Source organism: Apteryx mantelli, chromosome 27 (assembly GCF_036417845.1).
Source record: "Apteryx mantelli isolate bAptMan1 chromosome 27, bAptMan1.hap1, whole genome shotgun sequence".
NCBI classification, from domain to species: domain Eukaryota; kingdom Metazoa; phylum Chordata; class Aves; order Apterygiformes; family Apterygidae; genus Apteryx; species Apteryx mantelli.
In genome coordinates this window covers 4,651,160-4,667,992 of record NC_090004.1, presented here as the reverse complement: position 1 = coordinate 4,667,992, position 16,833 = coordinate 4,651,160, and the positions used below count along the sequence as shown (strand labels likewise).

Genomic DNA, 16,833 nt, shown 5'->3' with positions numbered 1-16,833 from the left:
AATGATATTAAGATGAATTCTGATATGAATGACTGTCTGGTATTTTGTTAACTAATAATTTTTTGGTTTTTAACCATCTTCTTGCAAAGGGAATTTCTAAGGTGCCAGAAAATGTGTGGCTTTATAGAAGAAATAGCAACAGAAAACCTCAATGTCAGGTAAAGCTTCCTAAGTAGGAGATCCATTCAAATGCATTAAGGCCTCCAAACAACAAAATTCCATTGCCTTAGGTGCTTAAAACCAGCCTGGAGAAACTACTAAGACAATGTGTTAGAAAGGATGGCCCTGCAGTGGCTGCAAATGACCTAGATATGGGAACACCTTTTTTTACTCTATTTTCCAACCCACAAGGAGGTACTGGAAGTCTTTGCATTTGCTGCTGGATACTTAAAACTCAAACTTTCTAGGTTTTGCCTTCTAAACAGTGGATTTCTGTTACAGTGAATTTCACTTTATCTTACTCCGTTAAACCCTACTAAGTTTATTCTGGGATTTTTAACAAATTTTCCCCCAGGCAACAACTTTCCCCTCCTCTCAAGTTTTCTAGTTGCAGTTGCTATGTAGAGGTTAGTGTATATGATAATTATGAAGCAAGAGAGGAGTTACCCCAGACGAGAAATGTTATTTCAGCATTGCGCAGACAGGAAGAGATTAACTTTTGTGTGCCCTTATTCTAACAAAGTGGTATTTCTGTGCTTATTGTTGATGGAAATAAGAAGTATTATCTAAGCGTAAAAACTGAATCTATGTATATTAGGGGTTCTAAGTCTAGCCTGAGGGCTAATTGTAAACTTGGGCAATTAATTACTTTTTGTCGTAATTTCCTTCTGACTGGAGACGATACTAGAGATTGTTACTATGTTTTGGGTGTTTTGGTGAATAGATTTTGCTGGATTGTAGCCTGCTTCTAAATGGCCAGGTTTCCCTGTCACAGCATAACAAAATTAGCTTCCTTGTTGGCAAGCGCTATAGGAATCAAGGAAGGAAAATTCCATTGATACTGAATTTATCTCACTTGCAAAAATACGCATGGCTTCAGAAGTAAACTGGATCTGAGGCGTGTTGGCAGGGGAACCCTGTATTTGGCAGTCTCTCGATGTGTGTTTGCCACAGTTCAGTGGATTCAGGGATTTGGGTAGTCCTGTTTGTCTCATTAAAAACGGTTTGATTAAGAGCCTATTCCTTCCCTTCACCACACGGTGGTACCAGGAAACACAGAATCGCTGCTTGGAGCCCGACAAATGGCAGGCGGCGTCCAAATACATCACAAGCTGCCTGTTAACCTTGGGGGGTTGAAGCCTGCTTTATTACAATCTAACATGTGCTATTTACTTTTAGAAGGAAGGAGGAGTGCTCCTCTGGTATTCCCTATTGCCATGGTGCTCTTCTGGTTTCAGAAGATCAGCGTGAGACGAACGATAATCACTTGAGCAATGTGAGTCTCCCTTTTGATCCCGTCTAATGTATTTATACAACCAAGTATGTGAGCACTTGCCGTTTTTTGTTATATTTTTCCTCAAAACCCATACGGAGTGCTCAATTTATCAGTTTACAGGCATACCTGACATCTCATCGGAAATCTGCAGTATAGCAGGTCTTTGAACTTAGGCCTCCCAACTTCTATTTTAAGAATCCCTGGACCAATTTTTTTTTTTCTCAAGCATTTATTACAGCTGCTATGACACGTCCTGAAAATTTAAGCCTAAACTAGACTTATTATCCATCTCATCTCTCCTCAGCTGGGGAAGGGATACTTTATCTTAAACCCAGATTTAAATAGCCTGGTCAGTTTTAGTTTTGCTGGTACAAATTATTATGTCAGACTTGCTGAATCTTCAAGCTGAGATTCCAGTATAAATTTTATTATTTTAAGAAATAATACTTCACTTTTCAGTAAAGCTTCCTACACTTTTTGTCATGTCTCCCTTTACGTTTGTATGCAAATATTCTGAGTGATTTTGTTTTTCCTCTACAACCTAAGTACAATCTAGAAAATAGAATTTTAATATTTGTGCTAATTCACAATGCTCTTTAGAGGTATGACTTGAATGATTTTTCTGATGCTGTAAAACTCAGCGCTACGGTTTGCTAGCCTGCAACTTTTACCAGCCTAGCATTAATGTTCTCATCAGCTCCAACAGAATAACGTTCTGTAATATGTACTGGGCTGAAGCAGTATCATCATCTGTAGAGAGCTGTTTGTCCTTCAACTCGTGCATTATGAAACACCTTAGTCATGGGGTTATCTCCTTCTCACAAATGCTTTCGATGTTTACCTTTACCAAGTAGCAGTGCATACAGTTGGAAAGGAAGTGGCTGCTTCCAAGAGCTGGAGAGATTGCATATGAAGCACTTGACACCCTAATGATACTTCCTTGAAGTGGACACAAAACGGAAAGACGAGCTCCTGGTAAGCTGAACTCATTATTCCTTTTCTCCAGTTCTCCATACTTGACTGGGCAGGAATTACTGGAAAAGATGCACATTTTGGGAGAAGTGGGCAAAATACCACCCTAGATTACAGGGAGAAGGCAGAGATTCCCAATCACTGACAATACAAGTGCTATGATTGAACATTGAAACTAATAGTTTCAGGGACATCTGATTATGTGCCATACTGAAAAATACGTGACACAGATTTTATTCATATGTCTCCAACAAACAGGCCCGGTCACCATTCACTGCTATATCCTAGATAACAAGCCTGCTGTGATTAGTCAGTGATTAGTCAAATGAGCAGACCAGAGTTCGTATCCTTTTGCATGAGAAAGCAAATGGGAGTTTGGTTTATTAATTAACTCAGTAAATGAACAATTTATACCAGCAAAGCAAGGATGAGCCAGCCTTAAGTTGCATGTGCAGTTTGCATTTGGGAGGGGGAAAAAAAAAGGCAAACTCAGCCCAGAATGGTCAAGAGCCAGCTTTCTCAGTGTAGCGGGGGGATGCTGATAGACCCTTCTTACCTATCATTTGCTGAGGTGGTCAGGCTGGAAGCCTCATGGCAGCCTGAGTGAGCTTGCTAGTTGGACATAAATGTATTGGCCCAGCTAGCTTGTATTAGATACAGTGCCTAGCTTGCACACATGAGTAATCAGATTGTTTAAGATAGAATGCCCCAATGTCGGCCCAAGGTCCTTCTCACATGCTGTGTGCGCTCGGCACAGGATTTGTGCACTCGCTGCTTATGTGCACCAGAGCAGTGAAAAGTACGGTGATTTATTTTCTGAAATCAAAGGCATTGGATTGCTGCCCAGTATGTGTGATGGTGTCTGCGCACTAAACAGGTAGCTCATTACACAACCACACACACGTGAAGACAGGACTGAGGCTTCTTTGCACTTCTGTGCAGTTCCCCAGCAGCAGTTCTCACACGCTTGTGTTATGTAAGGCTTCGTGCAATACCCTGCTTTCCTCACCAGAGGGATTCTCCGCAGCATTGCCACCTCGCGAACGCTGGTTCTGCAGTTGAGACACAGTCTCCATCTCACACTGGGAGCAAATACTAAATTTCTCCAGTGGCTGGTGCTAAGACCTGCAAGACCAGAAAGGGTAACTAACCCATGCTCCAGGTGGGCTGGTTTACCCCATTCCTTGACCCAGGCCAATTTGCTTTCCATCAATAACCCTTTACTTTACTGAATAATTTCTAAGGCCCTAGTGATGATATCTACACCCATCCATTTCCGTGTCTGTACCCGACACTCCTGAAATGCTTCTGGCAGAGGGTGAGCTCATACCAAAAGTGATGCTGGTGATCTTGTAGAATGGACATTGTCCATTGGCAAATTGACTCTCGTATTAATATTAGAGGAGCTGGCAAACAGCTGCCAAGTAACTGTTTTCTATTTCTGTTGATCGACATTGCCTTTCAACAAGTATATGGTGTCACCGAGTGTTAGCTAATAGCGCTCTGAGAACCTGAAACACCCATAGGCACGGGGGTGCTCAGTGGTGGTGGGACCCTCTCCACTGCACCCGCAGCACTGGCAGTACTTGGTGCAGCCCTAGGCTGGTAGCTCCCTGTTTGTGCTGCAGCTGCTCCTGGATGTTTGAGGTTTTTCTGTCTGTTAAGCAGTCTTATTATTAATATTTTATGTGCTTATTTTGTGAATTCTTTAATATGAATCTTGGGACACATTTTACTGCAAAAGAAGATATTTAGTCCCTGCTGACTAAATGTCCTAGTGGTAAAACTCTACCATTTGGGCAATGTTAGGGAAACTGTATTGTATCCAACAGGCAACACTGCCCTCCCCTCCTGACAGTGACAGAGAGAGGGGAAGACACAGCCCCTCTGTAACGAAGAGGTTGCTTTCAATCACACAGAAGTTCACAAAGTTTGAAGGAAGAAAGGTAAAAGTAAACTTGCTTTTGATCTTAGAAATTCTGAAATTGTCTATTCTGAGCAATTTTGGAGAATGACGATGAAATGACAACAGCCCACAAGAATCAGGCAGGCAGATTTTTAGCCTGCTAACACAGAACCTTTGGAGCAGAACCTGTTAGTGCCTATGTAGGTCACTAGAGAATAATTTTGAAAGACAATTTTTCTGGTTAAAGGTCAAGTAGTTCCTCCCACATCAGTAGAGGTGTAAGAACTCTAGGTAAACTCACTGAGAAATGCACCAAGCTTGCTCCTCTGAGAGAGCCAGAAAAGGCCCAGCGGACAGTCCTTAGCTTTCTAACATAAAACAGGAGGTATTTCTGTTCCAACTTCTGGAAAGAAGAATGTCTAAAGAGCAAAGTCTCCAAGCTCCCTTCCTTTACTCATCATAAAGGTAAAAGAGGAGGAAAAGGGCAATTTAAGAAGCAGAAACAAAAAGTTCCACCACCTTTAGCAAGCTCTGTTCTGTTGTTGAATACTGATTCAGCCCTTTGGGGAAGCAAAAGGGTAGTATTATGAAATATTCAAGCAGAAAAGTACCAGCATTGTATTGCTGCACTATTTTATGGTGTCCTAAGAGACGCGCAGCACAGCAAAGTATCTAGGGACCTCACTAACTCCAGAATCTTCTTTTTATGCTGATGAGGGCCTGACAGATTTTCCTTTGCCAGGTAATTGTATTTCTGACATCACTAAACCTGTTGTGCCTTTTGTTCACTGCCCAACAAGGAAACCATTGAGCATGGTGTCGATGTATCTGCTACCTGTACCTGCAAGCCAGCTGAGTCATATCTGTGCTGCTGTGCTCTTTTAATCGTTTTCTAAAATAGAAAAAGCAAACGCTATTAGAATAAAAGTTGGAGACCTCCTTTTCTCTCCCTAAATGACAAAGGCACCTCTTTCACACACCTCTTTAGAAAATCTTGCTTGTATTATGTCTTCCTACATAATACAATATCTATTGGTCATTATAGCAAAATAATTCCCAGACTGGATCACTTCTCTTATTTTGGAAGTATCCCCTCTGTTTATTTTTGCGATTTTTTTCAAGCCTGGGTGTGTGCAGCAGTCCTGGTTTTGTAACAGGACTGAGAAGTAAAACAGTGCCAGTCATGAGTATATCAGTCCTGAGCAAATCGGAAAGAAAGATGCTATTTTTTTTTCCTCTTCTAAGGACTGAATAGTTTTCTTGACATGGGGACTTCAGGCAAAATCAAGCAGCTAAGCATCAGGACTTCTGAAATTCACTTCCAATTTTGAAATTGTTTCATTGTTTTACTTTGAAAGATGGCTTCCCAAACTGTGTAATGGAGTAATTAGGAATGGGTATTCGTGTGTGCCCTCTATTAAGCAGGATGAGACTTGTTCAGTTGCATCATGTAGGCTTGAGACTGCAAACAGTGGAATGACATTTTCTTCTACCTGAAGCTGGGTTTCTTTTGAAGCGTGTTTTTGTTTTCTGCTGCCAGATTCCCTTACCCTATCTGAGGAAGCTGGGACCTGTGTGCCTGGGTTTATTCTGTAAGTAGCACAAAACTGAGGAAATCTATTTGTATAGACTTAAAAGACCCATCACTTGTTTACAAGATCTTAAACCTAAAAGAACTATAAAAACTGACTGTACTTACCACGGCTGTTTACTCAGCTTTCTCCCTGGCTAGGGGACAATGAAAACAGGCCTGACAGTTTCACTTTTGTTTACAGTTTCTAATAGTTTTCTCTTTCATGTTATCACTCCCTCGCATAGCGCTACAATGAAATAAACTACAAACGTATCTGCATGCTAATAAAAACCAAAATTGCCAGATAACTCGAAATAGCTCACCACCTGGACTGCAAGCCTGGAGAAGCCTTAAAAATACTCTCCAAAAAAGTTGGTATTTATACAGAACACTGGGTTTTGTAAAAGCCTTTTTCAGGTGTAGTTTGAGGCCACACTTGACCTCCCATTTTTGCTTTCAAGCAGAGAACTGCAGTCACTGGGACCTGAAGAGCTCTGCCCATGTGTGGATGTTTGCTGGCGTTACTGCCTTGAACTCTCCGTTGAGCAGGGCAGCAGGGAAGCGGCAAGTGTGTGCAGCAGGCAGAGTCCGAGTCCACAGCAGCTGGTCACGAATCCCGAAGGCCAAGCAAGAGCAAAAGCTGGCTGGGCTGTGAAAATTGCTCCTCTGAGGTCCTAGGAAACATCCTAAGGTTACGGCACCAGCAAATGCAATTGGTCAGAGCATTATCAAGCTCACATAGTTTGAATACCGAAAAAGCAGGTCACCTTCCACTCTCCCCTTAGAGATGCCTGGGTTTGAAACAGCTTATTTTCTCTTTCTGTTTGGACACCAGGCATTCTGTTCTGCGTAGAAACAAGAGCAGACCACCACTCATTTATTTGCATCCAGGAAACGGAAGGTAACTGATATCAGGAGAGACTGACAGAGCGATTGTATCCATGACAACCGGCAGATACGGCCTCGCTGCCTCGGCAGCACGTTCCCCATCACCTCCCTGCCTTCCCAAGGCACAATCACAGCTCCGGTGGGTCCCTTTCCTTAAGTCACCTCCTGGCTGCAGTTCAGTGTTCCTGAGATATAGGTGACAAATTCCCAAATTAAGAGACTTTCCTGGAGGCAACAGCTTAACCAATTCTTGTCTCTGTTAGTAGAGCTCTTCCTTGACTCGAGCTGCATGTGCTTATGGCAGCCGCCCCCTGGGAGCCCTGCGGGTGGTTTTAAAAACTGGTCTGCGGCAGAACCGCATGGTTCGCAGTGATGCCATGTAGAAGAAGCAGGGTGGGCTTAGCCGACTGACAGCCGGTTTGCCAACCCAGCAGGCCAAATGCATTAAATAGTGCAAACGAAAAAAGCAGTTTCAGATATGCCAGGTGCCTTAATGAAAGCAACAACTGGTCAGCTGAGCAAGCCCTAGGAGGCAGCATGATGCTCCCCTTTGCAGGAAGCATGGGCAGAAGTTAAAGGCGTTTGTTCTGTTAACAGGCCTTCACTCTGCAAATACCCCTTTCAGGAGGATGAGAGCGCTGCCTGGAGGAGCTCTTCATCCCACCGGCTGCTCTGGTGTATTTTCTGCATTCCGACTGCTGCCTGGACCTGCCTTGGAGAACACTGGCATCTGAGGCAGCTGCAATCGTGCACAGTGGTAAGGAACGGAAAGAAATCTGTCACAAAAGGAAAAAGCAATCAGCTGTTAAACGCAGCCAAAGTTTCTCGTTTACAGGGCCCCTGCTTTATGTCTTAAATGTGACGTTTGCACTATGCTAAGGAAAAATGTCTCCCTGGGATCAAAACAAGGTGATCTATCATTCTTTTCTTCACGGTGGAAAAACAAAGCAGAAAATGCAAGGAAATGAGATCTTAAATTGAGAGCTGGGGATTTGAAGACAGGACGTGGAGTTCAAGTCCTAGCCTGATGACCTAGTGAAAACATGACTCAGTTTCTCTGTTAGTGTAATGGGGATAACAATGAACTGAGGAACTGATTAGTGAGTCTTAAAAATACAAAGAAGGTTGCTATAAGCTCTAATTAAATGACTGTCGTAGTGTATACACAAGGCAGATTACACCAGTCTGTCTTTGTAAACTGTAGCAGGCATTTGGAACTCAGTTTGTGAATTCTCATGCGTGCAATCTTTTTGCATTGCCTTATATGTGTAAAAGCAATGTAGCATGCACTTAAAGAAAGATGCTCCCTGGCTTCAGTAAAAAGAAAAGAATGGATACAGTGAGCCATGGGAGCACTGTGCTATCATATGGTTAGGTGGAGAATCACTTAGGCAGCTTTTAACATAACGAGGAAACGTCTGCCTCTTCAAAGCCTGACTGGATTTGGTAATGTGGATAAGGATGAGTCTCAATACTTCCGCTTTGGAAGTGGCTCTTTGGGGATAACTGGCTTAGTGAGTGTTGTCAGCCTCCCTGAAGAGGAAAATGTTACAAACCAAAAGCCGGGCAACTGCAGAGGCAAAAATATCTACAATAGTATTTGAGGATGATTTGATTAAAAAAAAAATAATAATAAAATAAAATAAAAAAGAAAAGAAAAGAAAAACTGCAGCATTTTGAATTTTCAGCAAATGTAATAATGATGAAAGGGCCATCCAGCCAATCTGGAGATCTCTGTTTACCTGTAGCAGCAGCAGTCTAAATGGAAATGTAGAAATCCTGCTGTGAACCTTAATCCAGCCTGCAGCCGTGTCAGAAGGATGCCAGTATATATGTTTTAATCACTGTATTTAGCCATAACAGTTACCCAAACAACAGGCTTTGGTGTTCAATTCAAAAAAACATTTTTTCACCCAGCTTGTGGCAAAGGGGCTGCTTTTTTTAGCTGTTCTTTGACTAGGAAATAAACACTGGGGGGACACCACTACTTTGTTCCACTTACCTAAACTTACTGCTCTGGGCTTACCACCAGCCTGGAGTGGGAAGTTTCATATTCTATTAATCAGCTGCAATTCAGTGTTGTCTAGTGCAGGAATCAAAGGAAGGATGGTCAGTCTGATGATAGATAGCACTGCTTCTCTTTGAGTCCTGCTCAGCATTGCTGCTCAATTGCTATGGTGTTATCTAGCCTTGGGGGAGGGGGGCATGAGGGTGTTAGTATAATTTTGAGGATACTGTGGAGCTACCTTAGCAAAACCCTTTCCTAGCCTTCAATAAAAGTACCTTCATAAATGGAGGACAGTCACACACAAGTCATTTTTGGTCTCCCTAGTATCTTTAATTTGCTATTTTATTAGGAAAACCGGGCAGGATAATTTGATACTTTTGTTTAGGTGCCTGGCACCTGTGGGTGTAGAGTTCTCTGTTCCTTCCAGCCTAAAGAAATCATTGCTCCATAAAGCTCTATAATTTCTGTCTTTTGTCAAACTCCCGGTCAGCCTGCCTGTCTTTCTGCTGTGAAATATGAAGGACTTTCTGCATCTCAATAGACCTACCGGGGGGGGTGGAAGCAGCAGTGGATTCCTTTCTCCTTTCCCTCACTGAATTCCAATAGGCCTTGTTCTGTGTTTCAGACTGTTCCTCCGGATATTGTCCGTCAACCTTTCGCTGTGACCTTGAAAATTAAGCCTTGCTTTTCTACTCGTTACTGTACCACTCTGTAACTAGCCGGGTACCTGCCAGTTTTCCACATTTCAAAAGGATTTTTTTTCATTTTTTTAACATTTTTTTTTTCTCCACTGTTTATAGTAACAGTCTTGACCTTGGGGTCGGAGATTTCTCAGGGGTTAATGACCAGCTTGACCAAGATTACCCCCTCAGCTGCTCCAGATCACTGTTCAGCACCCGATCTTGCCCAACTCCCATGCACAACCCTTGTTTGAAGCTGAGAGGTGCTCTGTGTGGGCCAGCTGATGGGAAATGGCCTTTGTGCCTGTCATTTGTTATGATTTAAATATTCTGCTTTGTTTTTCCATCCAGGTGGGAATCTCTGAGTGTGCTGGGATGTGATGTTCAAAGGTCAGCTTCGGAGGCTTAGCACTGAAGCATGGCAGGTCATGTTAGTGTTTCATTCTGTTCTCCTTCTAGAAAGCATGCAGAGTGTCATCCTTTGCTCATTTGTCTGTGCATTCCTATTCCAGACCCATCTGACACCCGCACACAGAGCAGAAGGAAATCCAAAAAGGGCGATGAATTTTGCAAACAAATGAAGAAGGTAAACGGGATGCCAGTATTGACATCATGTTACCGATGCCATTTAAAGCAGGTTTCAGTCTGCACCAGCTGGAGGATGAATGTAACCAGACGGCACACTGTGCACCAGGCAAGAGGGGAAATTATGGACAGCTTTGGAGCTAAATGAATAACTCTGCGCAAGATCTGCTTCAGCTTGCTCCCACAGTAAGTGACGTGAGTTTAATTGGCTATAACAGGACCCTGCTAGTACCATTCCGGTTGTTATTTAATGCCTTCATGTGGGAGTCCAACACGTATGGCACAGAGAGGGGCTCTGAGCACAGAGTGGGGAGAGAGCAGTCCCAGACTTGACTCAAACACTTACTGTGACCTATCAGAATTTTTTCTGCTCAATTCCCCCCCCACATGTGAAAAAGACAACAGCACTAACATAACTCACAAGCAGGTTCTGAGGATGACTTACAAATTAGTTTCAAGTGTCATGAAGATCAGCTGGAATTTTTAGGAGTGCTTTGCTCTGCTCTGCCCTGCCCTAATTCTGCTTTTTCTGAGTTCACTGCTCAGCCTGAACAAGTTGCAGGTTTAAGGGCTGTACTGGCTTTTGGAGGTAGGTGCCCTACAGAATGCAAAACCAGAGCTGTGTGCACTTTCACTTGGAGTCATTAAGTGATATTTCCAGCTACGCCTTGATAAAGTCAATGCTTAGTGATGCACCCTTAAAAAAAAATTTCTGTTAGAAATAATTTTATAAAGAAACATGAGAATGCTGTGCTTTGGCTTTTGGTTTAAAAAAAATGAGTAGAGGAGTACATTTCTCTATTTGAGAAGCTTAGCAAGTAAAAATAGCAATGAATTATAAATACTTATGCTTAAGGCACTTTTCCTCTGAGGACTTCTAAACACCTCAGAAAGGTGGATACGCTTTTTTTTTTTTTAATCCGTGTTTTGTTGGGAACAGGAAAAAGAGAGAGGGGGTGCGCTGCGAACGGTGATGAGCAGTGACTCACTGTGCATCACAACCTTAGAATCCGGATTTCCCGGGGTGGTTTCCTGCTTTAAGCAGCAGTCTGAATTGTCTGTCACCGAGTTTATCCTCGCAGCCCTCCTCTTCGGGGAATGTTTTGTAGCACTGTGCGTGGAGCGAAGCAGCAGACAGCTCCTCCGGCTCTGGAGGGGGGAAAAAAAAAATCTTTCCAAGGCACAAAAGAGAGTTAGGCGCTCAGTGCCTGACCCAGAGCGGTAGACGCTGGCTGCTCTTGGTGCTGTTGAGGATTTCCTCGCTAGACAGGAGCCCCCAGCGACTGCCCCGCTCGCCCTACGTGCAGCGAGCAGCAGCTTAGCAGCGGTTTTAAGACGCGTTTGGCTGAGGGGCGCGTGCAGGTCTTTTCAGGCACACGCAGCGCACGAGGTCTGCAGCCGTCACGCGAGCTGAGGGGGAAGGTTTCTTCCCCGAGCAGCCCCGCCGCTGCAAAGGTGCGTGCGGGCACCGTGCGGCGCGGGCGGTCCGTCCCTGCCCGCGGCCGAACCCGCCACCCGCCGCGACACGCGCTCGCTCGACGCCTCCGGCTCGAGCAGCAGCTCGCTCCGCCCGGCCCGGGGCAAAGCGCCCTCTCGGCCTCGGGCGCGGCGGGGCTGCCCCGGGCGGGCGGAGCCGCGCCGCCCGCCCCGCTCCGCTCCGCCCCGCCCCGGCCCGCCCCGCCGCCGCCGCCGGCCCGGCCCGGGCAGCCCGGCGAGCCGGTGCCCAGCGCAGCGCAGCGCGGCCCGGCCCGGCGCGGCGCGCCGCCAGCATGCCGCTCGCCCAGCTCGCCGAGCCCTGGCCCGACATGGAGCTGGTGCATCTGGACACGGAGGTGAGCGGGGCACCGGCGCGGGGGACGCACCGCACCGGGCTGCCCCGGCGGGGTCCGCGCTGAACAAAGGAGCGGCCGGGCCGGGCTGGGTCTCCCTGCCCGGGGACCCCCCGCTCCCGGCTCCCGGGGGTGCTGCGGATGCCCCCCCCCCCGCCCCATTTCCCCGGGGGGGTGGGAGCGTTGCGGGCCGGGCACGGTGATGGGCTGGGGAAGGGGCGAGTTAAGCGGTGCGGTGCGGTGCCAGGGGCTGCTCCCAGGCAAAGGGCTGGCGAGGTCTGTGCGGGCAACCTGCTACATCGGAGCCGGGAGCGCCGGGGGCTTCACGGCCCCCTCGCTGCCCTTCCAGGCTGTGCTTATTCAGAGAGTGCCAGTGGCGTGCGCCTAAACCTTTTCCCAGATGTGGAGGGGAACAGTCCCTGCTGAAAGACGGGGAATAAATGCCTCATATTTCGGGTCTTTCTCTTCAAGGCTCCCTCACTATCATTCTCCTAGACCAGCTGCCCGGACAGGCCTGCCTGTGTTTTAAACTCCCCAGTACCCCGTCATGCTTCCCTGTTACTTTGGCGGATGCTTTGCTTTTTCCCTTGTAATTACGGCCTCGAACCTGTATGCCCAGGACACTGCACCTCATCTGTCCACATCTGCCGGGTTGTGCCACAACCATTTCAGAATAAAGGCACAGCTTTCAGGAGTTTTCACCCATTGCAAAGCAGCCGGCTGAGGCAGTGTGCTCTGGCAATCTTTAGTTAAGCATCATCTACTCCAAATTAGAACCAGCATCTTTCCTGAACAAATGATATGGGTATTGTGGATTTTGCCCCGTCCCCTTTACTTGGACTCTAGCAGTCTCCCATCCTTTTGGCCATATTCAGTGTTCTCTGTCATGCTCCTTTACCTCCTCTCATGCCTAGAGATGTGATGGTTGAGTGGTCAGGTTTGCTCATTCCTATTTAAAATTGCCTCTTAAATGAGCTTTGCCTTCAGCAGAGGCAGCATTTCACTCCTGCTGCAATGATAGCAGAGAGAGGTCTGCTAGCAAAAGTAGGTGAGGTTGCCTAATTTTCATCAACCAGATGTGGCAAGACCTCTGGAGACTTCCTTGTGCCAGAGGTGCTGCATGTGCTGGGGGTTCACAACATCTGGGCTGAAGGTGCGGACGCACCCGGCAGCGGGCTCGGAGCATCTGCTCGGAAGCAGTGCAGGAGTCACGAGGATGCGTTTGTGCTCAAAGGTGGGAGAGGAGGGAGGTTGCTCAGCCTGCAACAACTGGATTGTGATTCCTGAAACCACGTCGTGCCTTCGGAGCCCTTCTGGGGTACCGGAGTAGGTTAGAGCTAGAAGACAGGGCTTTTTGAGTTGGTAGTTTCTTTTTTTCCTAAATAGGAAGATGTCCTGAAAAGCTAAATAACAAAACTAAACTCATAATGGGAGAAAACTAATGCCAGTGCCCAGGGCAACAAATGCCATTGGCAGGATCGGTTTACTACTTAATCCTACGTCTTTCAGGTGCCAGTCGGCTGGCTGTGTCAAAATCACGAGATCTCTTCTGACCGGAAATGCCTGGGGGGGAGGTCCTGTATATTTGTCAGCTGGAGTCAGCTGTGAAGATCACAGTAGTTGGCAAGGACTATTTTCCCCATTGCGCTAGTAACCAATGTGTTAATTGTAAACTGAAGCTTCGGGGCCTGACTCTCACTTCTCGGATATCCCCTTCCCCCATCTCACCTTGGCCAGAGCTCTAGGTCGGCTCCAGGGTCGGAGCGGTTTGCATGGGATATTTCAGGAAATCGCTTTCTTTAAGCCTCAGGGGGGCTGCATCTCTATGTTGAGTGGGACGTTAGCAATTTATCCTCCCTCGGTTTGAGGTGAGCAGGTACATGCTCTCGCTTCCAATGAGAAAAATAGGATGGATGCTTTTCGCCTCTAAACCTGGCTGCCGTTGCCCGTGCCAGATGCTAGCGCGCTCCTTGAGCTCTAGCAGCCTATCTGCAGGCTGCAGAGAGGGACGTGGGCTCAGTGGGATTTCTGCACCGTGCGAGGTAAAAGTTGCTGAGTGTAGGGGCCTGGGGAGGAGGTTTTAACCTCTCCTGGGCAAGGTGGAGACTTTTCTGGAATGTCAGTTACGTAAATTGCCCTGGGATCTCTGCCATCAGGGGTTTAAACCGGCTTCCTTGTACCTTTGCTTTCTGAGTCACAGAGCAGAGGTGCTGTCACTGTGCTGGTGGTGAAGGCATTGGGCCTGTTGTCTGGAGGTTTGGTTTTTTTCACTGCACTGCAGGAGCACTAGCATCTGTTCCTGGGGTCTGGTCCCAGCTGGCACCCGTTGTCCCGGCCTGCCGGAGCTCAGCTTGGAGCTGTTCCGTGGAAAATGCATGGGAGTGGGCGGCAGCGGGAGTTAGGACCAATTCTTTGCAGCAGAAAAGTGGATCCACCTCTGTCCTGGGGACTGAGCTGGTTTCATCATAATTTTTTTCCCCCCGTTCTCTCCCCTGCTCCTGTCATTCAGAATATTGCTTATGTAGTTGAAAAATCTGGCTGGGGCAGTGTACAAGCGATAGAGCAGAGTTGGATGACTTAATCACCATAGCGATGGAAACTGTCATCCAGGCTGTGCTTTTCTTTAAACTCTTGCCTTGTTACACAAACATACAGCAACATAACTGATGTGGGATTACCACAGACCCAACCACTTCAAGCTAATTATTTTTGCTTGTATATATGTATCCTCTTTTACTGAGCAGAAGCTATTCACAAATAACTATCTTTTCCAAGCATCTTAGCTGAACAATGCATAAAACAATGATCAGAAGATACAGGAGGAAACTATGTGACTTTAGTCTCTGATATGCCTTGCGTGCAGCGCAGCTGACTCCCCGGTCTGTTTGGGCTGGGCGATTCTGTTGGAGATCTTTATTTCTGCAGAATTATTTCCTTTCTCTTAAACTGCACTAGGCAAACGCCATAAATTCCACTTCAGAAATAATAACAATAAAATGTCTTGTTCTTGTGTCAAGCTAGCAGAAGCTCTGGGGTGATGGCTGTCTTCCCCCACTCCTTCTCGCTTGAATGTTTCCCAGTTCGTTGCAGCTGGTAGAAGGAGCTCCTTTTGGTACCTTGCTGTGTTATATACTGACTAGGCAAAGCCTAGAGGTCCAGAAATAGCAGCGAGCTGCCCGTCTAAGCAGAGCTGTCGATAATCCGGGGTGACTTGTGCTGATCGTGCCAACTATGGAGGCCAGGCCTCGGTGGCGGTAGGAGCGGGCACAGTCTCTCGTGGTCCCGCCAGGGGTGGAACTTGCCCTGGTTTCAGACCAAAGTAGTGGTGGCCAGTTCTGTAAACTGCCGTCTGTGCTGTGGATTAGGTGGAATTAAAGGGGTTTAAAAAGCAAGATGTCCTAAGATAAATATCTCCAAGTTCAGCCTAGGCTGGCAGTTACGTAACTAAATACACTTGTTTTCCAGTATACTTTCCTGCGTGCTATTAAGAAAACTTATTAGAGCAGCAAGTGTGCGGAAGGGCCTTTGCATTACTTCTCAGGGAGGTTTAGCTGTCACTCACCCCAGAGGTGCCCGAGCTGCCAGGCTGACGCTCCGTGTGGCCATCAGATTAGCTCTGTAATCCCCATTTCCCATGGCCGCGCAGCAGTACCAGCTGGAAGGCTGCAGAGACAGGCCGCTGGCCCTGGTGAGACACGTGCAGCTGCCTTCTTGGTGGCTCCGGCCCTGCTCTGCCACCAGTCTGTGTCAGCTCCTTGCTGCCGTGGGCACCCGCGGGAAGGAGCTGGGCCGCCTGGTGAGATCCTTGCAACAGGTATCGCTTGGTTACTGCCTGCGGGGAGCCCTTCTGAGTTGCTTTCAGGGTAGGACGTTCGGGCAACTCCTTTCCAACCACGAGAACAATGTGCTGTGAGAGTGTATCTGGCACAATCAGAGGCAAACACATACGCGCTCGCTAACACGCTGTGCATGGTATGCAGGAGGAGTACAGAAATAAAGCATTTTAAAGAGACAAACGTCAAGCCAAGAAACCCACAAACTATTTCAGCTGTACTTATAGCGCGGTGAATAGCTGTTTTCTGTCTTGTGATGTGATGGCTCTGTAGTTGTGTATTTTCATCTTGGAGGTTTACAAATGGCTCTTGAATCCCATATCAGGGAATAAATACTCTGTTTGTCCTCTGGAGTAGAAGGAAAGCATTTGGCTCTGCAGTTTGCTCTTTACAAATCTGTCCTACACCAGCTTGAGAAAGTGACTGTTGCAGCAGGAGTTAGTGGGATGAAATGGAGGAAAGCTGCTGAATTAGTGACCAAAAGGGCAGGTCCCTGCTGCCTCACTCCCTGTCCTGCTCTGAGACCTTGTTCTGCTGGTGTCTTTCATCTGGAGGAAGTCTGGCAGGTCCAGGGGTAGCACCTGGTGTCTCCTAGCTTAGCCCTGAAGCTGAAGGGTTGAACAGACCCTGCGTTCATTCGCCACGTGCTGATCTTCCCAAGGGAATGAAGGAGTTTGTCCCACGCTTCAATTCATCCCCTCTCCTGACACGTGTCGTGTAGATCTGTTCTCTAGACCATGAGCCAGGCTCCACTTCCCCCTGTTTGACATGGAAATTCTACTTCTTGTGGGACATGAGATGTTTTAGACGTAAACAGCCCTCCCAGAGTTATGGTTTTGATTAGCAGCGACTTATGAATTGTTGATCAGTGACAGCTGAGCCAGTAAACATGAGCATGTTTCCAAGTCCGGCTATCTCGAGCACAGCGTCTCCCCCCTCTTTGTGGAGGATATACATAAACACAAAATCTTACTTCACTTCTTAGATATTCTTTGTGCTAATGGCACCAATAGCTTTGTGTAAACATCAGGGCTATGTTCCTCTGGAAGAACTTGGCTTGCATGGTAGTGCTGTTACTTTTTTTCAGCCATTGGCTGAAAATACGTAGGAACTTGAAGCCTACT

At 46.7% G+C, this 16,833-nt stretch overlaps 1 protein-coding gene across 3 annotated transcripts in view; it reads left to right on the top strand.

Moving 5' to 3' along the window:
• The first annotated feature begins 10,099 nt into the window (after window positions 1-10,099).
• Window positions 10,100-16,833, top strand: part of RPS6KA1 (ribosomal protein S6 kinase A1) — a 44,971-nt gene continuing 38,237 nt past the window's right edge. The window contains exon 1 of one of the 3 annotated variants that reach the window (XM_067311326.1): window positions 10,100-10,233. In XM_067311326.1, coding sequence (XP_067167427.1) covers window positions 10,192-10,233 — 42 coding nt within the window. In that variant the 5' untranslated portion in view covers window positions 10,100-10,191. Of the gene's footprint in view, window positions 10,234-11,776; window positions 11,880-16,833 lie in introns of those variants that run through there. The other 2 variants (XM_067311325.1, XM_067311328.1) reach the window with 2 other exon arrangements.